Source organism: Brassica napus, chromosome C9, assembly GCF_020379485.1.
Source record: "Brassica napus cultivar Da-Ae chromosome C9, Da-Ae, whole genome shotgun sequence".
NCBI lineage: Eukaryota > Viridiplantae > Streptophyta > Magnoliopsida > Brassicales > Brassicaceae > Brassica > Brassica napus.
In genome coordinates this window covers 1,017,984-1,043,804 of record NC_063452.1, presented here as the reverse complement: position 1 = coordinate 1,043,804, position 25,821 = coordinate 1,017,984, and the positions used below count along the sequence as shown (strand labels likewise).

Here is a 25,821-nt window from a genome sequence, read left to right as displayed (position 1 = left end):
AAGCCCAAATGTTTAGTTGACTCATTTTGGAACGTTTGACTAGTTTCTTTCAGTTACCACTTAAAACTTTGAACTCAAGTCGGAGCCGCCCCCGCACTAGTGAAGCAACAAAGCGATGGCGAAAGACAACACCAGACGCACGTGGAATCCTCGTGCCGGTCCATATCTCGGAGAAGTCTCCTCCTTAGCTTTCCTCAACCTCCCGCAACACGTTTGCCCCATTCCTTATCTTCTCGCCGGTGAGTGCGAAACACTTGTTCTCTAAATTCCAATTAGTTTTCGATGTAATTAGGGATTTCATTAATTTGAAAATTAGGATCTGGTTCGGAGATTCTGCTTTACGAATTGACCTCCGGGGAGTTGATTCGCTCGTTCCAAGTGTTTGAGGGAGTTCGCGTACACGGCACTGTTTCTAGCGGAAGCTTTGTTCGTTCCGGTGATAAGTATAAGTGTAAGCTTGTTGTGTTTGGAGAGAAGAAAGTGAAGATCTTTGCATTGGTTGTTGGGTTAGGTTCGAGTGGTGGTGAAGTCTCTGTGGGTTTGGAAGTGGTTGAGTCTTTGCCGAGGCTTAGCAATTGGGTCTTCGACGTTTGTTTCTTGAAGGTTGGAATGGAACTCTCTTGTTTCTCTGTTGGTGTTTGGTTGATTTTTTGTAGTGTGGCTTGTTTCCTGATGAGTGGGGTTGTTGTTGTGATGATAGGATGAGGAGGAAGAAGATAAGCTTCTAGCTATTGGGTGTAGTGATAACTCTGTGTGTGTTTGGGATGTTAAAGAGTCACGTATGGCTTTTGAGATTCATTCACCAGGTTAGTTTTGAAGACTCAAGTTAGAGCTTTTGATCTGTGGAGGTATTTTATACTAAAGTACTCGTTTGGTTTTGCAGAAAGATGTCTACTTTATACAATGCGGTTATGGGGGAGCAGTATTTCGACACTACGCATTGCTTCTGGAACTATTTTCAATGAGGTATGCTAGCTTTTCTTGTTTTTTTTTCACCGCTGGCTCTTTACTTAGTCTTGCTGCCAGTTCTCGATTCTGTTTTGGTGTTTGAGATAGTTTAAGTAAATGGAATTGGCTTGTTGTTGGCAGATCATTGTTTGGAAGGCTGCTGGTCTTGATGGTGACAACTTAGGCAATGGGCAATATTGTGCTTCCCATATGCTTAGACTCGCTGGTCATGAGGGTTCAATATTTCGCATCGTTTGGTCTTTGGATGGATCTAAACTAGTCTCCGTCTCTGATGATCGTAGGTGAACATTTGTTTTGTGTTTAAATAAACATTTCACCTTTTCATGAGTTATTTTGTTCATGTGTCTAACGGCGTATTTATGTTTGCTTTTACAGTGCTAGGATATGGGAAATTGATTCGCAGGAGGTCATTGGCCCTGTGCTGTTTGGTCACAGTGTGAGGGTTTGGGACTGCTGCATCTCAGACTCTGTATGTACCTCAAATTTCTTTGACTTACTATATAGTTTTGTAACTTTGTTTGAACTTTCTGCATTCATTTGAGTATTAGGCTAAGAGATCAAAATCATAGAATGTGAACGTCAGTGCCTCTGCGGTTAGAAAACTTATCAGCCCAAAATTCTAATGAATAGAAGAACTGTCACCGTTCTAACTTTTAAGCATAGGTTTTGTAGGTATAAATCTGTTCATACCAATGATGATAAACGATGGATGAGCATATTAGAATTTCAACTTATGGGTTTCTGTTTCAGTTGATTGTCACTGCTGGTGAGGATTGCACATGCCGTATCTGGGGCATGGATGGTACGCAGCTGGAAGTGATAAAGGAACATACGTAAGTGGTGACATGGTGTTTTTGGTCGATCACACTATTTATTTCTTGCTTTTATGTTATTACTGATGAAGAGCCATTGATTACCATACAGCGGAAGAGGCATATGGAGATGTTTGTATGATCCGAACTCATCCCTTCTTGTTACTGCTGGATTTGACTCCGCAATCAAAGTGCATCAATTGCATAATTGTGGGTCTGAAATCTTGTTGGATACTGTAGGAGTGCATGATTCACAAGATAAAGTGGAATCTTTTTCAACCCGTCTTCCAAATTCACCGCAGCATACTGGTCGCATCGACAGGTAATACATATGCCCTGACAAGATTTTAGAGTCTACAGAATTAGCATGTTGGGTACTACGCCAAATGAATACATAAGACTGGTGACTTTGAACATGAATGGTACTTTGGTAGTAAATCAAAGTAATGTTTAGAAATGTCAAGGTTAAGTGAATATGTTAATTTGGATTCATGTTCCTGTAAATATAGCTATTTATGTAACTAAGGAAGAGGGCGGTTTAAAACTGTAAATAAATGTCTGGAGTTTCTTGTGTATAATTGTAAATATGATTGTTTTCCCCTTGCAGCAAGAGTGAGTATGTACGCTGTTTGCAGTTTACGCAGGAAGATACCATGTATGTGGCGACAAACCATGGTTGCTTATACCATGCAAGATTATTACCATCTGGAAATGTACAGTGGACTGAGCTAGTTCGCATACCTGAAGAAGGGCCTATTATTACCATGGATGTTTTGCCTGGAGGAAAGATACACGAGTCTTGTGCATTAGATGATTGGGTTGCTCTTGGAGATGGCAAAGGAAATATGACAATTGTTCGAGTTATTGGTGATATGTATAACCCACTTGCGGGATCAAATCAAACTTGGAAGGCTAGCCCAGAGAGACAACTTCTGGGGACCTTCTGGTGCAAATCATTAGGATATAGGTAAATATCTCGTTGATTGGAAGGATACTGGACCTATATAATGAATCATTTGGTGAGAAATATTATGAGATTACAGTTTTCAGTCTCTGGCTTCCAGGTTTGTTTGTTCTTGCAATCCTAGAGGACTGTTGAAGCTGTGGAGACTATCTGATCCTTTAGCTTCTGCTGCTTCTACCGCTTATGATATCTCCCTTGTGGCCGAATTCTCCTCTTCTTTTGGAATGCGAATAATGTGTGTAGATGCATCAGCTGAAGATGAGGTAATACTCGTTGCAGTTATTGCCATGTTTCTGTGTTATATTGTTTTTTTTTCCTCTCTACACCAATTCAGCGAAATGAAGAGCTAAGAACACAACTCTTGGTTATGGCAATACTAAAGAGAGAATATTTTTTAGATATGTAGTCTATTAGATTGCATCCAAGAGTTGTGTTGTGTTTTAGCCTTGTGAAGTTTGTAATCTGTACTGACATGATTGTTGCTTGCAGGTGCTTGTGTGTGGAGATTTGCGTGGCAATATTACACTCTTTCCTCTTTCAAAGGATATGCTGAACGAGGTTTCTGTTTCTCCAGAGTTGAAGATACCTTCATCTAACTATTTCAAAGCTGCCCATGGGATTTCAACTGTTTCCAGTCTTTCAGTGGTCAGATTAACTTCCAACAAAGCTGAGATATGCTCGGTATGATTAGTTTATTTAACTTGTTATCTTCTGCTCTTGGTGCTTTCTTGGTTTATCAGGAGAAATCAATTTGTGAAACATTTGCATGCCTTGTTTATGTTGATCCTTCTTTTTTTCTAAATCTCATTTTCAGACTGGAGCAGACGGTTGCATATGTTATTTTGAATATGACAGAGAGAGGCAGGCTTTAGAGTTTATGGGTTTGAAACAACTGAAAGAGTTGAGCTTAGTCCAATCTGTTTGCCAAGGCATGCACTTTTCCAAAGACCATCCGAACAATGAATATGCCGCTGGATTTTCATCAACGGATTTTATTTTGTGGAACTTAACAACTGAAACAAAGGTCCTCCTCTGGCTTCTCAATTTATATTGACCTTTTTAGATCCTAGCTGTAATAATACTCTGAATTTCTTATGACAACAGGTTGCACAGATCTCATGCGGTGGATGGCGTCGTCCCCACTCTTTTTATCTCGGGGACATCCCTGAGATGCAAAACTGTTTTGCTTATGTGAAGGTACATCTTCTATCTCTCAATGAAACTTGTATAGTAATGTTTGTGTCTTTGACTGATTGTAAACCTGTCTCTTTCCTAGGATGATGTCATTCATATTCATAGACACTGGGTTGGAGGAGAAAAGACCAAAGTCTTTCCTCTGAATTTGCATACACAGTTTCATGGAAGAGAATTACATTCCTTATGTTTCATCTCTGCGGATACAAAAGCTGGATCTGAATCTGAAGAACGCAAAATATCTGATCGGTCTAGTTGGATTGCAACAGGGTGTGAAGATGGATCCGTGAGATTAACTAGGTGGGTAGTAGTCATAATAAATTTTAATTACGTGATACTTGATGATATAAATACTTTTGTCTAACTGTTTCAAAGTGTTTGGGGTTCATCTAGGTATGCATCTGAGTTTGGGAATTGGTCAACATCAGAGCTATTAGGAGAACATGTTGGAGGATCAGCAGTGAGATCAGTTTGCTGTGTATCAAACATGCACATAATTGCTTCAGACATACCAGACATTGGCGGAGAAGACTCTGTGATGGATGATAGTGAAAGCCCTTGCTTACTGATATCTGTTGGAGCCAAGCGTGTTCTAACCTCTTGGCTCCTAAGGAATGGTAGACAAAATAAGAAGGGAGAATCTTTAGTTAGTGATAACGCAGACGATAGAGCTTCATCGGATGTCTCTTCAGTGACGTTCCAATGGCTTGCTACTGACATGCCCACCAAAAGTAAAAAGATTGAGAAATCTCCGAAACTGGATGTTGTAGAAGAAGATACTAGCGTTAACGTCACAGAATCAAGATCCAACTCCTACCAGGGGCGAGAAAACTATGAAGATGACTGGAGATACATGGCTACGACTGCTTTTCTAGTCAAATGTGTTGGTTCCAGGTCAGAGGGACAGCCTTCACTTACTTTGTTTGAACCCATCAACGATAGATGATGTTGAAATCTTGTGTTTTCATCTTTTCAGGTTAACTATCTGTTTTATCGCTGTGGCTTGCTCTGATGCCACCCTTACATTACGAGCCCTGGTCTTGCCACATAGATTATGGTAACCAGAAAAAGTGTTTTACTTGTTTGATGACTTCGATATTTACCTGTGTGTTTCATTTTGATCTACTCTAAATTTCAGGTTTGATGTTGCGTCTTTGGTTCCTCTGAAATCTCCAGTTCTGTCACTACAGCACGTCATTGTGCCTCTGCATCCCTCACATGAAGGTTTAGCCATTGACATTAAAACTTCTCTATCAGTTGACCTTTTCTAAAATAAGCCATTGTGTAACATTTTTCGGCAACTTTACATGACAGGTAATAATAACACATCATCTAGTGATGTTTATCTTCTCATCAGTGGAGCCACAGATGGAAGCATAGCCTTTTGGGATGTAACTACAAGTGTAGAAGCTTTTGTGAAGCAAGTATCGAGCTTCCATATAGAGAAGTTCATTGATTGTCAGAAACGACCACGAACTGGAAGAGGAAGCCAAGGTGGTAGGAAATGGAAACTGTTAGGCGCGAAGAGAACACAAGACAGTAGCAGTAACTCGGTTAGTGAATCTGCAGAAGAAGATCCGGCCACGTCTTTGGAAGATCCAGCAAATGGTGTTGTTCCTCAGGAAAACGATACCAACGAAAGTGCAGATTCTCTTCCTGATACAAGCGAGATAAAGCCTTCACATGTCGTTAAGAATGCTCATCAATCTGGCGTCAACTGCCTTCATGTTTCCCGCTCCAGCAGCTCTCCAAGTCACGGCAATGGTTTGATGTTCAATGTGATTAGCGGAGGTGATGATCAAGCCCTTCATTGTCTTAGCTTCAACATCCTTAGCAATAGCCCTGCCAACAAATCTGAAGCCCCAAGTTACAGTATCAGGCTTACAGACCGTGGTGGTGTTGCATCAGCTCATAGCTCTGCCATAAAAGGTACCAACAAGCTTATCTTTCACCAGTTCCCTAACGAAAATACTGATTCTTGATTTTTGATAACGATGAAGGTGTGTGGATGGACGTGAAGTGGATATTCTCAACAGGTCTTGATCAACGTGTGAGATGTTGGTGTCTAGACAAAGACGGCAAACTGGTCGAGCACGCTCATATAGTCATAAGTGTACCAGAGCCAGAGGCTCTCGATGCTAAAGCCATTGATGAGTAAGTAAAAATGCATTAATACTCTCATTAACTTTACCATTTTCTCTATAGCCATGTGTAGCTCACATACCAAACATGTTATATTGAATGTATATGCAGAAACAGATACCAAACATGTTATATTGAATGTATATGCAGAAACAGATACCAAATCGCTGTGGCGGGACGTGGAATCCAAATGGTTGAATTCTCCGGTTAACAGCTAGGTTCGTGTCAAAGAACTGTAATTTGTACCAACCCAATTTTGATTGCTGGTTAAGAGTAAACCGGGTTTGCTTTCTGGTTTAAAGTTTGATAAGAGATGTGTTTTTTTGTCGGTCGGTGGGCTATTAAATTGTGGGATCATGGATCTGAACCCAATTTGATAGTTACATTATTGCTCAAAGATCGGTAATATGGAATTGTGCCCCATGTGGGTGGGACCTTTGTGGACGAAATATCAACGTTACACATGACCTTCCTTGTTCATGTTACTACTAATCAATTAAGTACGGTTCATTAATAAATTATATTCGTCACATCTTTCGAAATTAATAAATAGTAGTTTTGTAATACTTGTGTTTGGCTTTTTCGACCCTTACATCCCGTCCAGATCTCAATATATGTTGAATTTTATACACAAACGCTTTTAAAATTTCGAATTGTATTTAGCTTGTATTTTATATTCTTTTTGTAATATTCTTAGAACATCTACAATGGAATGTTCTCAACTTTGATATTTCACAAATAAAGAAAACATATTCGATGTTTCAAATGTTTAAAACTTAACTCAAAATTATCTCAAATGAGATCTGTCATGTAATCATCATGTTTTGCTTATGTCCGTTCATTTGCTAATTTTGTGGTTGGTGACCAAATCTCTGATCATTTTTATTAATTTATTCAATAGTTCATTGGGAGGATTAACCCAATAACAATGTTCGCATATTCTTCCAAATCTGTTGGCCGAAGCAAGAATTATACTCTTAAAAGTTTGGTATGACTCACGTATGTGATTTTAAACTAGTTTAGTTTTGATGCTAAAAATCTCTATGGCATCAGCAAAACAATGCATTGTTACGTATATTATAGCTCAATAACTCGTTAGTTGAATTTAAATTTGTATTAACAATGGAACTTAATGCTGATTTTATTTTAAAATTTACTAACGGTCGACTGTATGGTATGTTTATGATTCATACTAGTGGATGTAGTACTATATGGTACTATTGCGGTTAACTAAGCTGTCGGTTCCTAATTATATTAAAAAAAAACTAAACTAATCATACAACTATTACTAAAAGAAAATAAGTTTTTATAAGACAACAAAAACATTGGGAATTTCAAAAAAATACAATCTTTAAATTGGTGAAAGAACTTATTAAACTCACAACTTGAACTTGATGTTAGTTTAGATTATAGAATAATGATCCTGGACGCCAAATTAACTTATATAAGATGATTGTTTTTATCCGAACGGAGACGACATTTCAACACTGGTCAAACCTTTCTGTGTGCATGAGTTTAGCATGCAGCAAATGCAATCTACCAACTACTTTTCTCAACGTAGCTCACTTATATGACTTAGAATTTTCTACGATTTTTTGGTCATGTATCTATCTAGTAGCACTCAAAGTTGACCCTCTAAATTAGTTCAGTGATTTATAAAACAAGCTTAGCATTAACCAAAAACATAGAAAATTTGGCTTCCAAGTTCCAGCGGTAAAAAATATATCACAACATCAACTAATGGAGCAATCTTACATTATAATTAAGCACGTTTTGTTGCTTTTAAATATAATGCAAGTTCCAGCGGTAAAAAAGTATATCACATGATTCATATCGTCCAGTAGATAGTAATTTAAGCACGTTTTGTTGTCCTCTTAAATAAAATTCTGATATAAAAATTGGTTTATACTAGCTTTTAGTATTACTATGGATTAGTGTTGACGCGCATGCATTTGCCACGAAGAACAATAAACAATTTAATCAAAATCATATAATTTTTATACATATTAACACCGATATAATTTCTAACACGTTGATATTTTAGCATTTAGAATCAAAACTAGTCTTACTCATCTCTATTTCTTGTAGAATGTTTATCTTAGGTTACTTAGGTTAGAAGTTATCTTGACCTAGGTCTAGTACTGAGAGTAAAGACACAAACGATTTAACGAGTTCCCGGCCCTCGGCGCGGTACGTCTCGTGGGAGAACTTCTGCTCCCAAAATCACTAGATCAAAGAAACACTAGTCACACCAAATCAGTGTACTAGATAGTTTGATTACAATAGGATCAACCTCAACTTAGCTAGAGAACACAATCAACCTCCTTAGATTAAATAGACTTAAATCTAAGCTATTTATCCTTGTTGATATCTCTTCTCTCTTGCTGTGTACCTCGTTGCTTGATCTCTGTTGCCTTAATCAGATGTTTCCTTATTATTGCTTCCGTTACCCTAATCATCATACTCACATCTATTATATATGCTTCGTATGTGATCAGGTGTTCTGAGCTGGAGTGGGCCTGCTGTGAACTCAGCCCATGGAGGATATGGTGTTGTCGCTGGCCCATTTTACTTCTGGTGAGGCCCAAGCTTCACAAATCTCCACCAGCTTGAGTCGAGCCCAATAATAGCCCATCGTGCAATCCTGGTTGCCGACAGCCCAGCTCTCCTTGTCTCTTTGTCTTGATCGAAGGAAGACGAGTCAGTATGACTCTCTCTCCTCTCTTTCCTCTCTCTCGCGAACCTTCTCCACTGAAATGGACTCGGTCTTATCTTGGGAGAGATCTCCGTTTGCTCCACCTCGCAAACGTCGCTCGGATTGAAGAAGATCTCGCCACCTCCACCTCGATAGCGTCGCATCTTCTCCTCTCCATTTTTCCCTCGAAGTCTCTTCACCGAGCGGCGACTTACTTCTCTGATGATGGCTCACCTGATCGTGACTCCATCATCTTTCCTCCCTAATATCCCCAGGTACTTCTCATCTCTCCTTTTTCATGAGCGATTAGTATCATCTGTTAGGGATACTAAACGAGTCTTGTAGGTCTTGAGCTAACCCGTGGATTCTTTTCCTTTGCATGTCGTCTCAGATGGCTCGCGGCTCTGTCTCTAGACGCGATTGAGACCCTGACATGTCGGTGAGCTCTTACCTGAGCTCTATCATCACACTCCACCCCTTTTGTAGATAAAGTAACCTCCTTTCTCAGCGACCCTTCTCTAATATGTTCTTCACTTGTCAATCTGACTCTTCTGTTCTGTTTCAGGAGCCGGTTTTAGCTCAATGACGAGCTCACCTAGTTTCAGTCTTGAAACCCTTCCTTGATCGGACATGTGATTCAGCTCTCTGAACTGTTATTATATTATCATGTTCTGCTGGTAAGCCTTTCAACAAATACTCTTGTGCTCAGGTAACGTTCTCGGGTTTGTTACTCACAACTGTATTTTGTGGCTTGACGTAGGTTCACTGTCTCGTAGGTGTTGGTGATTGGTTGTTGAAACCTTTCCGGACCCCGATGCTTGCTTCTGACAACTCATGAAGCATTGTCTGTGTCCTCTTATGTGGGAATGTCTGGTGGCCCAAGTTACTCCACCTAAACCAGGTCTTCTTACCTGGTTCTAATCATCCTCCAGGTGATTCCTTTTTCTTTAGTGACACTCCCAGTTGCCTTTGATTCCCTATTTACGCACACACTGACCTTTTTTTTTTTTTTTTTTTTTTTTGTGTTATGTGAGGATGGGATCATACAACTTTAATCACCTGGAGCGTCTCCAGTCTTCTCAGTTCACATTCAAAAGCTCACAGCAAAGCTGGAACTTCTGACCAGGTACCGTCTTTGTTAGGAAGTCTGCAGGATTGACATTCGTATGAATCTTGTGTAGGACAATATCCCCTGATTCCACTAGATCTCGAATGAAGTTGAACTTGGTAGCTATATGCTTTGTCTTTTCGTGATTGACTGGATTTCTTGCTAGAGCTAGGGCACTTTGAGAGTCGCAGTAGAGTTTGATCCCCTGTTGCTTGAAACCTAGTTCATTGCATATTTCTTTTAGCCACATTGCTTCTTTTGCTGCTTCATTCATAGCCATGTACTCTGCTTCTGTAGTAGATAAGGCAACCACTGATTGTAGACATGACTTCCATGAGATAGTATTACCTCCAAATTTGAATGCATATCCAGTTACTGAACGCCTTCTATCCATGTCTGTTGCATAATCTGAGTCTGAGTATCCTTCCACTAGGAGTGTAGAGTTCTTTCTGAATGTTAAATTCGAATTCACTGCCCCCTTTAAGTACCTTAGGACCCACTGAACTGCTTTCCAGTGTTCCCTTCCTGGTTTACTCATGAATCTGCAGACGTAGCCTACTGCAAAACCTAAGTCAGGTCTGGAGCCTACCATGGCGTACATTAGGCTCCCCACGGCGCTGGCATAGGGAACTCTTTCCATCTGAGAAGCCTCCACTTTCAACTCGTCATCTGTGAGACTTCTTAGTTTGAAGTGTGATGCAGTAGGAGTAATCACAGCCTTAGCGTCCTGCATTTCAAACGTCCTTAGGACTTTCTCAATGTATTTGCTCTGAGATAGGATCAGGGTTCCCTTCTCTCGATCTCTGGTGATATCCATGCCCAAGATTCTTGAGGCCTTTCCCATGTCCTTCATCTCAAATTCTCCACTCAGCTTTTCCTTCAGCTCTTTGATCACCTTTTTATTTCCTGAGGCAATCAACATGTCGTCAACATATAGGAGTAGATAGATCGCCTTATTAGTTTGAACATCCCTCATGTAGACACATAGGTCCTTACTGCAACGTTCAAATAGCTGATCCCTCATGAAGTTGTTGAACCGATGGTTCCATCTTCTTGGGGATTGCTTCAAGCCATACAGAGACTTCCTTAACAGGCATACTTTGTTCTCTGTCCCTGGCTTTATGAACCCCTCTGGCTGTTCCATAAGGATTCTTTCCTCTAGGCTTCCATGTAAGAAAGCAGTTTTAACATCCATCTGTTCTAGTTCCAGATTCAAATTCACCACAATGCTAAGCATAAGTCTGATAGAGACATGTTTCACCACAGGTGAAAATATTTCATTGTAGTCAATCCCTTCTGTCTGAGAATATCCTTTAGCAACTAGTCTGCCTTTGTATCGTTCATCCTCAACACCTGGGATTCCTGGCTTTAGCTTGAATAGCCATCTGCATCCAACAAGCTTTGCCTTTGTAGGCCTGTCAATGAGATCCCAGGTTCTGTTCTTTTTATGAGATTCCATTTCTTCTTCTGCTGCATGCTTCCATAGTTTCTTTTCTCGGCTTCTCATAGCTTCTGCGTAGCTTTTTGGCTCCTGAACTTCCAAGTCCTCAATCACATTGAGAGCGTAAGCTACAAAATTCCCATCTTCATATCGGGATGGTGGTCTCACGTTCTGTCTCCTTTCCCTATCTCGTGCCAGAACATAGGTGTCTAGAGATTCAATGGCACCACTCTCACTCTCAACTTCGTGATCACTTTCACTATCAGCTTCGTGATCTTGTCCTTGGTTACCTGAGCTGTTAGAGCTAGATGATGATGATTCTTCTCCACCTTGATCAGATGTGTCTTTGGATTCGACAGAAGGAGAAGGTCCTCTGATCAAATCATCACTGAATGAAACCTTCTTCTTAGCTCGTTTTCCTTTCTTAGTCACTTCTGTGCTTTCTTTTCCTTTAGCAACAGTGTGTTTGTACAGCTCATCCTCGTTGAAGACAACGTTTCTGCTTGTTCTGCATCTGCCTTCCTCCTCTATCCAGACCCTGTAGCCTTTAGTGCCCATAGGATATCCCACGAAGACTCCCTTTATGGCTCTTGGTCCCGCTTTCTCCTCTGTTATATGCACATAAGCAGTGCATCCGAATGTTCTGAGATGTCCCAGATCGGGCTTAGCACCTGTCCAAACTTCTTCGGGCATTTTGAATTCTAGTGTAGAGTTAGGTGACCTGTTAATCAGATGGATAGCAGTAGATGCAGCTTCTGCCCAGAAGCTTTGGTCTAGGCCAGATTCGGCTAACATGCATCTCACTTTATCCATGATGGTTCTGTTCATCCTTTCTGAGACCCCATTCTGCTGCGGGGTATAGCTGCAGGTTCTGTGGCGTTTAATTCCCACCTGTTTGCAGTAATTATCAAACTGCTTATTACAGAACTCCAACCCATTATCTGTCCTTAGGCATTTGATTTTCTTCTCTGTCTTTGTCTCCACCTCAGCTTTCCATTCTCTGAACTTAGAGAATACCTCATCCTTAGTCTTAAGAAAATAAATCCAAACCTTCTTAGAGAAATCATCAATAAATGTCACGAAATATTTGTTTCTGGCAAGGCTATCTGGTGTAGATGGAGAACCCCAAAGGTCAGAGTGAATGTACTCTAGAATCCCTTTAGTCACATGTTTAGCCTTAGGAAAACTTTGCTTGTGAGATTTTCCAATTATGCAGTGTTCACAGAAATCCAATGTCTTAACTTCCTTGTCAATGATAAATCCCCGTTTGACAAGTTCAGACATGTTATTAAGATTCATATGACCGAGGCGTGAATGCCAAACATTAGTCATATTTCTCTCAACTTTAGATAGATTAGCCTCTCCTCGAGAGACTGTCCCCTGTAGATAATAGAGTCCCTGATGATATTTCCCTGAGATAACCGGTTGATCATCCTTATAGAAATTAACCATGAGATCCTTGCCTTCATATCTGCATCCTGATGTTTCCAACATTCCATAAGAGATTAAATTTCTACTCATACCAGGCATATATCTGACGCCTGTTAGAACCACAGTCGATCCATTTGGATTTAGAATTTTAATCTTTCCAATTCCTTGAATGTTGCTATGTGTGTTATTTGCCATTAACACTTTTCCACCTTTGAATTCTTCCAGATCGAACAGGAAACTCTTGTCTGGTGTGATGTGGAACGAGCAGCCAGAGTCCATCACCCATTCGTCCTTAGAGTATTGGGTGTTGCGGTGAGAATTAAAGGTTCCTTGGACTCTGTCACAACATTGGCTGAGTCTGGCGTTTTGTAAGGCTTTTTATCAGGGCAATCACGCTTCCAGTGGCCCTCCTTGCCGCATACAAAACATCCCTTGGTGTTTTTGTTGTTTCTGGGACGCGATTTGGAACGCCCCTGTCTGCTCTTGGATCTTCCCCTATAGGATTTTCCATTGCCTTTGCCAGAGCGTTGGTCTGATCTTCCCCTGTCTGTCACCATCAGACCTTCTCCACCTGACCTGGTAAATTTACCACTCTCGATCAATTCTCTTTCTTTTGACCTTGCAGCCCCTGTAACCTCAGCTAGGCTTAGGGTGTCTCTCCCATACTTGAGAGTCTCTTTGAGTTGATCATACTTGTTAGGTAGAGAACTTAGCAGTAGGATAGCTTGAACTTCCTCGGATACTTCAACTTGCAAATTGTTTAAGTCTGCAACTAGTTTCAAGAATTCATCCACATTCTCATCAATGGATTTTGAGTCGGCCATCTTGAAAGTGTAGAACCTAAGCTGTAGATAAATCCTGTTGGGTAAAGATGTCTCTGTGTACAACTTGTTCAGTGTACTCCACATTGCAGCAGCAGTCTCACAATGTTGTATTTTCCTTAAGACTTTGTTCCCAACATTCAGCACAATTAGGTCCTTTGCTTTCTCTGATTTTTCGAATTTTGCAGGATCAATTGCAGGTGTGGGCGCAACAAGCCCAGCTAGCCCCTTCCCCGTGTCCTTCATGGCAGACTCAGGTTCATCCTTTGGATCCACGTCATCTTTCAAAAGCTTATCATCGGTGAGAATAGCTTTAAGTCCAAGTACTCCAAAATGAGCAAGCATCCTCACCTTCCATAGGGCGAAATCACCATCACCCTCGAACCGGTCGATCTCGATGCGTTCCTTTGTGTTCACCATCAAGCAGGTACTGACTATACACCTCCTCTGTCTCTCTCTATCCTAAGCAACCTTGATGTAAACCGGATGCTCTGATACCACTTGTAGAATGTTTATCTTAGGTTACTTAGGTTAGAAGTTATCTTGACCTAGGTCTAGTACTGAGAGTAAAGACACAAACGATTTAACGAGTTCCCGGCCCTCGGCGCGGTACGTCTCGTGGGAGAACTTCTGCTCCCAAAATCACTAGATCAAAGAAACACTAGTCACACCAAATCAGTGTACTAGATAGTTTGATTACAATAGGATCAACCTCAACTTAGCTAGAGAACACAATCAACCTCCTTAGATTAAATAGACTTAAATCTAAGCTATTTATCCTTGTTGATATCTCTTCTCTCTTGCTGTGTACCTCGTTGCTTGATCTCTGTTGCCTTAATCAGATGTTTCCTTATTATTGCTTCCGTTACCCTAATCATCATACTCACATCTATTATATATGCTTCTGAGCTGGAGTGGGCCTGCTGTGAACTCAGCCCATGGAGGATATGGTGTTGTCGCTGGCCCATTTTACTTCTGGTGAGGCCCAAGCTTCACATTTCTGCTTACACATTACTACCTAAAAACCTGCATAATATCTTATATATCACTAATCTGAATTCGAATGTATGCTTGGATTAGTTAGCATGTAAAATTATAAATCTCGACTCATAAATTCATTCTTTAAACGATTTAGGAAATTACATCATTTCCACAACCACGTTTAAATGATTGATTAGATCAAAACTTAATACCGTCTCCAAAGTTTTTGTTGTTTTAGTTAACAGGTTTATCATGCCTTGAGCAAAAATCATTTTCTCCTAAAATACTAAATTAAAAAATGGGTAGGTACATCGCCAACCACACTACAGATATATGTGGAAACGTAGCTACCCTCACGAATTCAGCTGATAAGCCAAGCCGAGCCGAGCTGTTTCGAAACTTCCGAAACCTGTAGGCTGTAGCATTGGTTGGGCTACCGACACCTCCCCGTTGTTACATTTTTCAATTCCTTTTGTCCAGCTACATTAGTTAATTGAGAAATCGATCGATTACAAACTAAAATATTACTATTACTCATAATATTCTTATACTGTTATAAATTAAGCATTGAAATGATCATCCACTTCTTTACCAAACTCAAGCACTATGATCATCCACTCCTTTACCAACTCAAGCACTATGATCATCTACTCATCAAACACTATGATCACCCACTCATTTACCAAATTAAGCACTATCTTTGTTATTTTATGTATTGTTGTTCACTATAAATACCATCACTCATCTCACTCTTTTGTACACCATAAACAAGAACAAGAGTTATAATCAAAGAATCATTACATTTTCTTCTTCCTTCTTATAATAAACTCTCTCCCTTATACTAGTGTTATTTGCTTCCTACGGGTATTAAATTCTACTCTTATTTAAATTTCACGATACTATAAATTATAAGTTATTTCATAACACGTTATCAGCACGATCACTCTGCGATTCGGTAAAATTTATTTGTATCATTTATACCCTGTTATAATGGTCGGTATACCGCCTCTACTATTATTTATATCATGTTATAATGGCCGGAATACCGCCTATATTATTTACTAGTAATTTAATTTATTTATTGGTCGGCCGAGCCGCCTTATATCCTGTTTATTATTTATTGGTCGGCCGAGCCGCCTTATATCCTGTTTATTATTTATTGGTCGGCTGAGCCGCCTTATATTCTGTTTATTATTAATTGGTCGGCCGAGCCGCCGTATAATTTATTTGATATTATGCATTGATCGGCTGAGCCGTCGCATGATTTATTGTCATATAACATAAATATTTCATTGTCATAATTTTTCACTTTTATGAAATTTTATAGATTTGATTGACCGTTTAATACGATATTTTCGGACTAATTTTTGGTGCACTCGATTTAACCCCAACGGTCACAAAGAATTTTTTTCAAAAATTTCCCCTTTCTCCAACGGTCATGAACAGTAATTTTCATCTATAAATACAACTCATTTTCACTTCATTTCATCTTCTCTCAAAAATTTCAAAATCGCTCTCCTCCGATTTTTCAAGAAAGATGATTCGCGCACTTTTGTTTTTATGTGCCATTTTTATTTGTGTTTCTATTTATGGTTTATTCGATGGAGAATTTACTCCGAGTGAATTTAAGATGATTATCGGTTTAATTTTCTTTACATCGCTTCTCCTTGTAATTGCTTGTATGATTAATGTAAACGGTTTTTAAATTATGAAGTTCATAATAAATGGTTCATTTTAAAATTGCGAAATTCTAAATATATATATATATATAGTCATTTTAGACGATGATATATATATATATATCAACGCTTGTCTATATGTAAGAATAATAGTTATTTGATGAATTAAATTTTGCTTATTATACTTTAATATGCTTCATGGTTTAATGGTATTAAGGAAACATACTTTATGATTCATGGTCTACATCATAAAAGAAATTATTTGTAATCGGTTAGTTTTGTGGTCGATTAGTCTTTGGTCTAATATCATAAAAGAATTTGGATTATATGTTGATATTTACTAATGTAATGGCCATGTTTATATGAGCAAAATTTAAAGTTTTCAGGATTGTGTATTCTCTCGGAAAGATATGTACAAGTTATCAGCCAATTCAGAAACGTGAACAGCTGAAACTTTCATCGCCGATATACTTCTGTTTATAAGATAAGTATTTTTATGCTTTATATACAAGTTTAACAAACTTGATTAGATAAATCAATTTGCATGAAGTTGGCAGTGATATAAATTTGTTCATTAAATTGATTGATAGGTTAAACTTTGTTAAAAAGCATGAGAGTAATAATATAGTCTATATAATAATTACTATGAAAGTTTTATTTATTTTCTGATATAATAAGACACCTTTGTTAATACATATTTATATATATTTGAAATATTTTGATTTTATTACCATTTATATTGAGGATTTTAAGTTTAAAGCTTGACTCTAAAAGATCCATAAGTTTTGGAAGATAATATATATAAAAAAGGTATTATCACCTGAAGTGATTACCTAAAGCTCATTTTGTATTTTGCATTTAAAGATTACAAGACCTGAAGTCTGTAAATAAAGCCAACTATGTTGGATGTTAAGTTTAAAAGTAAAATTTCTTCAAGAAATTTTTTTATGATGCATATATATTGAAAAATATCTATTGATAAATCACGTCTAGTTGATTATGATTCATTCTCCTGAAGAGAATATGACATTTAAAAAACTCATAAATAGTGGTTTTAGACGTGAGCATAAATGAGGTCAAGGTCCAAAGAGTTTCTTTATAGAACTCATACTCTCACTTAAAGTTGAGAAAATAAACATGGTAATAAAGAAAAGAAATTATGAATTCATCTGAAGATGAAAGAAAATTTATTGTGTGTACAATACAAGGTAGTAAAAACTTATAGAATGCTTAAAAAGAGGATATATATGATGCTCCAGAAGTGTACATAGTATTACTGCACATAAAAATTCAATTTAAAGTTCTTAAGAATGCAATTTAAAGTTCTTAAGGTATTGTATTTTTATAAGTATCAAAAGTTAAAAGGATCTACGAAAAATACATAACCCATGTAGGATATGTGTTGATTAAGAAAATGAGATACATTCGAGATTGATAAACCTGTAGTATTATCATCTCGAGGGGAAGAGTTAAAGAATCTCACTTTTTATGATAAGTCAAACATCCAGAAGATTATGTTTACACTAAAACTAAGATTGATGAATTTTTCTCAAAGTAAATCCGTAAGATTTTGAGACACTTATGTTGAGACAATAAGCAAACGAAATGATATATACATTTCAATCAGAAATAATTCTCAAAGCAGTATAAGTATTTTAGAGAAAATATCTACAGCCTCTTATATATTGTACTACACAAAGATTAGTATAATGAAGATAAATGTATAGTAAACTAGAAGTTTACATTTGGCATGAATCAGTTAGACCATTTTGGTTCATTAATAATGCGAATATATACTTAAAGGTCATATGCATAGTCATATAAGAACCAGAAGATTCTTCCGAATGATTTGACATATGTTGCTTACCCATAAGATAAAAGGGTAATATGGTTTTCACCAGCCAAAATAAGATATTGGCATAAATAACGAAGATGTTAGTGGACTGATCACCCACTATGCATTTTTATAATATTGGTGAATTCACTTCTTAAAGTCTTTAACGACTATAGCACATTCACTGAGATAAGTGCTAAACATTTTGAGCAACAATGGTTCGCATCAAGCCAATAAATATTCACTAGTTCTCCCCATCATTGGTATAGAATCAGAAACCAATCATTTTCATCTAAGAATGTTGGATGTTGCTCCGCCACAGAGCTTCAAATGAAGATGTGTTTTCAAATGAGGTTGGAAATATATGTTGGATATAAATCTCTATTGACACTTAAGAATCCAGAGCCATCCCCGAAAAATATAAGTAAGGCTATACATGAATTCTAAAAGTGAGTTAGTACTTCCAACATAAGGGGGAGAAAATAAACAGCTGGAAAAAAAATAAGTTGAAATGAATTATCATTGATCCTCGGGCTAAACACAATGTGAAATAGAAGTCCAAAAGATAATTCATTTCAAAACTTACTAAAGCAGTTGCCAGACACGACCCATATAAATATAGTGATCAAGTCACATATACCAGCTGTAAATGCTCCAATAAGAATAAATGTTCTACAAGAACAATATCAAACTGCTAGTCACGCCTGCAGCGTGGTAGACAGATTGGTTCCAAAGATAAATCCTCGTAAATGAAAAAGGAGCATATATTGATAATGGTCAAAACGAGGCAATATAGTTTTGTATGATCTCCAGAAGAGAAATTAAACATGACTGACGAAAATTCAGGTACCTGAGACAAATGAAGAGATCTCAATAAGTTATGTCATGTATGAAACAAAATGGAACCGATAAGAAAATTGACGTCGATGATATTATACATGCAAAGTAGCAGTTGATATAATAAATGAGAAAGAGGATCATGAAAGAAAGTCTATTGAAAAGTGTACACAAAGAAATGATTGGCCAAATCAGAAAGATGCAATAGACAAAGATATAAACTTCTTGTGAAATAGAGAAGTATTTGGACCAGTAGTCCATACACTAAAAGGTGTAAAACAAGTGAGATGTAAATGAACCGTTGCACACAAAGAAGGATCAATATGAAATTAATTGTGAAGAGACATAATTTCATGTGGTAGATGCAACTAGTTTCAAGTTCCTTATAGTCTGGTAATAAAGGAAGAACTTGAATGAAACAATCCACTTGAAAAATGTTAATCCCTGAAAGTATAATCCATGAAGGATTGATGATATCAAAATCATGTTCCCGGGAACTCTGCATATTCGATCGAATTGAAACAAACTATTTTATGGAATATATGAAATATTATAAGGTTAACAAATGTATCCATTTGTATTTATCAAGAGATTATAAATCAATAGAATCATGATTTGAATATAATCAAAACTCCTGAAGAGTTATAGAAAAATTATATTTTGGAAGAAAACTCTTGACAATACTATATTGTTTTATGTATTCTAAACTGGAGATCTAAAACTAAGATGTTATCATAAAGATCCTTAAAGTATTTTATTTAAGACGCTCGTATATGTTTGGTCCTGAAATACCATACGTAAGAGTGTTATTTAAGAAAATTATTAATCTTTTTCATTACTGAAAGATGTAATTTCATATGAAAAGAAAGAAAATCATAATAGTAACTTCTATAGTTACAAATGAATAATTCGTATGTACGAGACGAATTTCTATACAATTATATGTAAGAAATTTGGTTTGAAATCCAAATAGACCAATAAACTATTGTCTAAGTCAAAAGAGAATTATGGACAAGAAGTCTAAAGGCCCTAGATATCATAATAGAAATGAATAGAGTTTATTCTCTTAAGCTTAATTCTCTGAAGAGAGTTGATTGGAATGCATATCCTGAAGATATTATTTCCAGAGAAAGAAATATGATAGTAAGTGTGGTTGTACTCTTTTTCCTTATCATGGTTTTTTTTTCCCATTGGGTTTTTCCATGACAAGGTTTTAACGAGGCAACAAAGAACATACAAAAGATAGACAACCAAAGAGAATGTTACAATTTGAGAGATGAAAATCTATCATTGTTCTAAAGGTTCTATGACTACTCATTCGAGGGGGAGCTTACGTAGTTGTACTCTTTTTACTTTTACTACGGTTTTTCCCATTGGGTTTTCCATGACTAGGTTTTTAACGAGGCACCACGTAATACAAGATGGATGATCAAGGGGGAGTGTTATAAATTAAGCATTGAAATGATCATCCACTTCTTTACCAAACTCAAGCACTATGATCATCCACTCCTTTACCAACTCAAGCACTATGATCATCTACTCATCAAACACTATGATCACCCACTCATTTACCAAATTAAGCACTATCTTTGTTATTTTATGTATTGTTGTTCACTATAAATACCATCACTCATCTCACTCTTTTGTACACCATAAACAAGAACAAGAGTAATTCATCAAAGAATCATTACATTTTCTTCTTCCTTCTTATAATAAACTCTCTCCCTTATACTAGTGTTATTTGCTTCCTACGGGTATTAAATTCTACTCTTATTTAAATTTCACGATACTATAAATTATAAGTTATTTCATAACATATACAATATACATGTGCCGGATAACTTGGCTAAAATTTATAACAATTTTTTTTATCTATAGTTACTAAAAGAAGCCAAACTTATTTTAATTTTAAGCTATTATATTTTATTTACCAGTTCGAAAAATATTTCATTTTCTTCTGTAAAATATTTTTTTGAAAATATATTGTCCAGTACTTTAAAAAATTAAAAGTTGTAACAAAATAAGTTCAAAAATTAAATAATTAATAAAGAATAGGTGGAGTAGGTCAAATATGCCACTAGACATCCATCTAAATCCAACCGTTTAATTAGAGATCTAATGGTCATCATTTTTTCTCAACAATGACATAATTTATTACAATTTCACCTAATCCTAAAGTAAGTCATGTGATTCATGAGAGTTTCTGTCCCACTTTATTCTTGTAGACCTGTCTTTTATCCTTAATATAATAGGCATGAAATGACTTAAAATTATTTTTTTATAGTTGCGCAAAATAAGTTTTTTTGGTTGTTGTACTATTTTAATGTTTATAGGTAATACTGATGAGCAAAGATCATAAACTATATTAAAAATATATATTGGCTAAAAAATCACAGTATCAAAAATCTAATCAGGCTCAAATAATTAAAATAAACTGAAATATAGAAAATTTTCTTATTGTATCAACTCATATACATATTAATTGATCTGTAATTGTTTCATAAAAGCATTTAAAGTTGATTTTGATTGAAAACTATCATTTTAATTTTAGGGTTAGTTTATGTATGGTAGACCAAGATATGGAAAATCAAATAAATGGACATTTACTGCCTATTACTCAAACTCATGTATACAAGATTTACATTCTTTATTGTGTTTCAATTATTACAGTAATATATCTGATTTATCAATTATTACCTAAAAATAAAGGTGCATATCAGGAGTTACCATATTGGTGAGTGTGTGAAAACAATTTAATTCCTTACCATATTGGTGAGGAGAGTGTGAAAACACTTAAGATCCAGACATTTTATTATTTATCAACAAGTGTGTCTAGTCATAGTCACATAGTAGTACTTAGGAAAATAACTTCATATGAATTTTGAGTTTTTTTTTATTAAAACTACAGATAATATAATTTTAATTAGCCGAATAAGCCGAAGAAGTAAGTATACAATACATGATGAAGTCTAAAGAGGTGCTGAGTTAACCTACAGGTTCGGTAGCCAGTCAACAGTTAGCAGTTAATCTTCTATAAATAGCAACGCCGTTTACATTCACAAATCGTCCCCGAGTCGTTTCCCTTCGGTGTTTAATAAGATTTTGGCTTTGAGAGAGAGGCATAGAGAGATACTCAGATCTGTATCCCCCCCCCCCCCCCCCCCCCCCCTATCCCATTTCTCTATTCCCCCAAAGGTATATCAACTCTCTTTCTTCCTCTATCGATTCTGAATCTGCGATGAAATGATATTTTTCGATCCAGATTTGAAGTTTTTTCTAACTGTTTACGCTGGATCTACGATCTGCGATGCCGTTATGAATCTATGAATGTTGTTGTATTGGTTTCTATTGGCGAATCTATGAGTGTTTTCGTTTGTGAGATCGCAGATCTAGGTATTAGGTTTAGCTCCGATCTGGATCTGTTATAGTGGATCTTGATGATGAGTTCATGTTTTTGCTTTAGATTTGGATTTTTTTTTTCTCATTGAGCTTGTGTGTGTGTGTATGATTTGGATTTGGCTATTTTTACTATTTTTAAATGCACTTAAATTAAGTCAAAAGTTTATCCGTAGTATTCTCTTTACCTTTCATATTAAGTGTCAGTTTTAGAAAATTACAAAATAAGCGTCGTTTTTTATTTCGTTTTTTATTTTTAATGCAAAGGTTTTTATTTTTAATGCAAAATTTTTTATTTTTAATGCAAAATTTATTTTTCTATTGGTTGAAATATTGTTAGCCACTGTAGTTAATAGTAGTTTTTTATAGGAAATGTACAAAATTAATTGTTTAATTGGTCCTTGTGTCAGAAACCTAAAAGGACACTTATAATGAAACAGAGGGGAGTATTAAGTCTGAGCTATAAATGAGTATTCCTAGTTAATGATTGCATATGAACTGTTAAGCTTATATATATATATATAGATCTCCATTATATAAACTCTGTCACAACCCATTTTGGGGAATCTATAAGGATAAATAGCAACGAATCTTTTAAGATAATGTTTTGCTGAGCTGTTTTACAATGATTTGGATTTTTTCTCATCGAGTCTGTGTGTATGCTTTGAATTTAGCTAGTTTATCTGTAGTATTAAGTCTGAGCCGTGAATAAGTATTCCTAGTTAATGATTGTACATGAACTGTTAAGCTTTTAAGTTCATTTTAGTGCTGTGACTCTCTCATCACAACCCATTTTAGGGAATCTATAAGGATAAGAAGCAACGAATCTTTATAAGATAAGATGCATTGTTTTGTTTTGCTGAGCTGTTTTGGAATCTCTCTCTAGCTTTAATTCTTTTTTAATTTTTTAATAAAGGTTTCAGGATACGTTGTGACTTTTTTCTTTCTTATGTTTAATGAATGCTTCTACTTGTAGTATTGTGTATGAGGTTGCTGATGTAATCTTTCTTAGTGTAGCTTTGAGAAAAAAATGGAGACTTTCCTATTCACATCTGAGTCTGTCAACGAAGGCCACCCAGACAAGCTCTGCGACCAGATCTCCGACGCAGTCCTCGACGCCTGCCTCGAGCAAGACCCTGACAGCAAAGTCGCATGCGAGACGTGCACCAAGACCAACATGGTCATGGTCTTCGGCGAGATCACCACCAAAGCCACCGTCGACTACGAGAAGATCGTCCGCGACACTTGCCGCTCCATCGGATTCATCTCTGACGATGTCGGTCTCGACGCTGACAAATGCAAAGTCCTTGTCAACATCGAGCAGCAGAGTCCCGACATTGCTCAAGGTGTTCACGGTCACTTCACCAAGAGGCCTGAAGACATTGGAGCTGGTGACCAGGGTCACATGTTTGGGTACGCTACTGACGAGACCCCTGAGCTCATGCCTTTGAGCCATGTCCTTGCCACTAAGATCGGTGCTAAGCTTACTGAGGTCAGAAAGAACGGGACTTGCCGTTGGTTAAGACCAGACGGCAAAACCCAAGTCACCGTCGAGTACTACAACGACAACGGCGCGATGGTTCCGGTCCGTGTCCACACCGTCCTCATCTCGACCCAGCACGATGAGACCGTGACCAACGACGAGATCGCACGTGACCTCAAGGAGCACGTGATCAAGCCCATCATCCCGGAGAAGTACCTCGACGACAAAACCATCTTCCACCTCAACCCATCAGGCCGGTTCGTGATCGGTGGACCGCACGGTGACGCCGGTTTAACCGGACGTAAGATCATCATCGACACTTACGGAGGGTGGGGAGCTCACGGAGGAGGTGCTTTCTCAGGGAAAGACCCGACCAAGGTCGACAGAAGCGGAGCCTACATCGTGAGGCAAGCCGCCAAGAGCGTGGTCGCTAACGGGATGGCTCGTAGGGCTCTTGTTCAGGTCTCGTACGCCATTGGAGTACCCGAGCCGTTGTCTGTGTTCGTGGACACTTACGGAACAGGGCTGATTCCAGACAAGGAGATACTGAAGATCGTGAAGGAGAGCTTCGATTTCAGACCGGGGATGATGACGATCAACTTGGACTTGAAGAGAGGAGGCAACGGGAGGTTTTTGAAAACGGCGGCGTATGGACATTTCGGAAGGGACGACCCTGACTTCACCTGGGAGGTCGTGAAGCCACTCAAGTGGGACAAACCTCAAGCTTAAGTAATGATTTAATATCATTGCTTATGCTTGTTTCTCTATCTTTTTCACTTTTAAAAATCTACTGTGCGCAATAATTAAATCCCTCTGTTTCTGTTTTATTTTTTTTACTGGTTTGTTTACTATTATTCTATTAATGATGACATTAAAATGTTGTTAAGATCCTGAACATGGAGATGCTTGCATTACTGCTACGTTTGGATTTTAAGTTTATGCAGTTCTGTTGTTTAGATTCTACAATAACTAAGATGAGCATTCTACTCTAGTCAATTTGATTCCTATAAGTTCAATTTCACTAATAGTCTATCTTTTGACACCTGTGAAACTTTCCGTGACACCCCGATTTACCTAATAAAATGTTACGATAAGTAAATAGCTCTGATACCAAATTGTGATACCCGTCACTTTCGAAATAGTAAAAATAATTCGATAAGTACAAATATCTAAAATATCCATATATAAATATTTGAAAGTCCACATCCACGCTTGAATTCCATAATATAAAATAAAATCTTAAACATAAAATACGACATAAACCGAGAGTCCGAAATACGAAATAACATAAACGATAAAAGCCCAAAGGCCTAGAGGCCCGATAACGATAAAAGCGATAAAACGATAGAATCCCAAAAGCCCAATAGTAGTAAAAGCCCAAAAGCACCTGTCCGGTATAATCACTCCTGCTCGTCGGTCTCACCTGAAAGGGGGAAAGAAGGAGGGGTGAGCGACAGGGGAATCGCCCAGTGAGGTATGGGATGCTAAACCGCAAACCACTGACTCAGTTCATAGCACTAATAAAATGTAGGCCTAGCTCTAGCATGAAACAAACACGGTGTCGATTACACCACACAAAACAATCAACATATGTCTAGAGTACTAGACATGCTACAACCAATGTGATGATATCATACCGCGATGATATATCTATAAATATAATTCTACAAGCGTCGTAAGTACAGTAGTCCACTCTGTACCCTCCGCAAATCCACGGCCTAGTGCAGAAATCTCTGCACCCCGCAATCTCAAACAATGCAGCCTAGTACAAACGTCTTTGTACCCCGCAAATCCCACGGCCTAGCACATATATCTCTGTACCCCGCAATCTCAAACAATGCAGCCTAGTACAAACGTCTTTGTACCCCGCAAATCCCACGGCCTAGCGCAGACATTTCTGCGCCCCGCAATCTCAACACATGGACTCAATTATATATATATAACAATGCTTAACATCAATCAATTCAATCAACCATTGAATCCTCTATTATCCTATTTCCAGTTTAACAATCAATATCAATAATGAGCAAACAA

General features: G+C 37.5%; 2 protein-coding genes across 3 annotated transcripts; both read left to right on the top strand.

Annotated features, from left to right (window-relative positions):
- Positions 1-23: 23 nt before the first annotated feature.
- LOC106430109 (WD repeat-containing protein 6) lies at positions 24-6,552 on the top strand. 2 transcript variants are annotated; one of them, XM_048769552.1, is made up of 20 exons: positions 24-239; positions 317-603; positions 701-806; positions 884-966; positions 1,090-1,250; positions 1,345-1,438; positions 1,720-1,802; positions 1,894-2,103; positions 2,389-2,748; positions 2,846-3,008; positions 3,235-3,426; positions 3,560-3,769; positions 3,850-3,942; positions 4,022-4,239; positions 4,333-4,833; positions 4,916-4,996; positions 5,078-5,163; positions 5,254-5,868; positions 5,940-6,093; positions 6,193-6,552. In XM_048769552.1, the coding sequence occupies exons 1-20, from the start codon at positions 116-118 to the stop codon at positions 6,290-6,292; spliced, it is 3,921 nt and encodes a 1,306-aa protein (XP_048625509.1). In that variant the 5' UTR covers positions 24-115; the 3' UTR covers positions 6,293-6,552. The 2 variants fall into 2 exon arrangements, with proteins under 2 accessions (XP_048625509.1, XP_048625510.1); XM_048769553.1 differs by having other exon boundaries at positions 25-239; positions 6,232-6,552.
- A 15,413-nt stretch (positions 6,553-21,965) lies between these two features.
- On the top strand, positions 21,966-24,673 carry LOC106426623 (S-adenosylmethionine synthase). Its single transcript, XM_013867335.3, has 2 exons — positions 21,966-22,103; positions 23,322-24,673. The coding sequence occupies exon 2, from the start codon at positions 23,335-23,337 to the stop codon at positions 24,514-24,516; it is 1,182 nt and encodes a 393-aa protein (XP_013722789.1). The 5' UTR covers positions 21,966-22,103; positions 23,322-23,334; the 3' UTR covers positions 24,517-24,673.
- Positions 24,674-25,821: the final 1,148 nt, after the last annotated feature.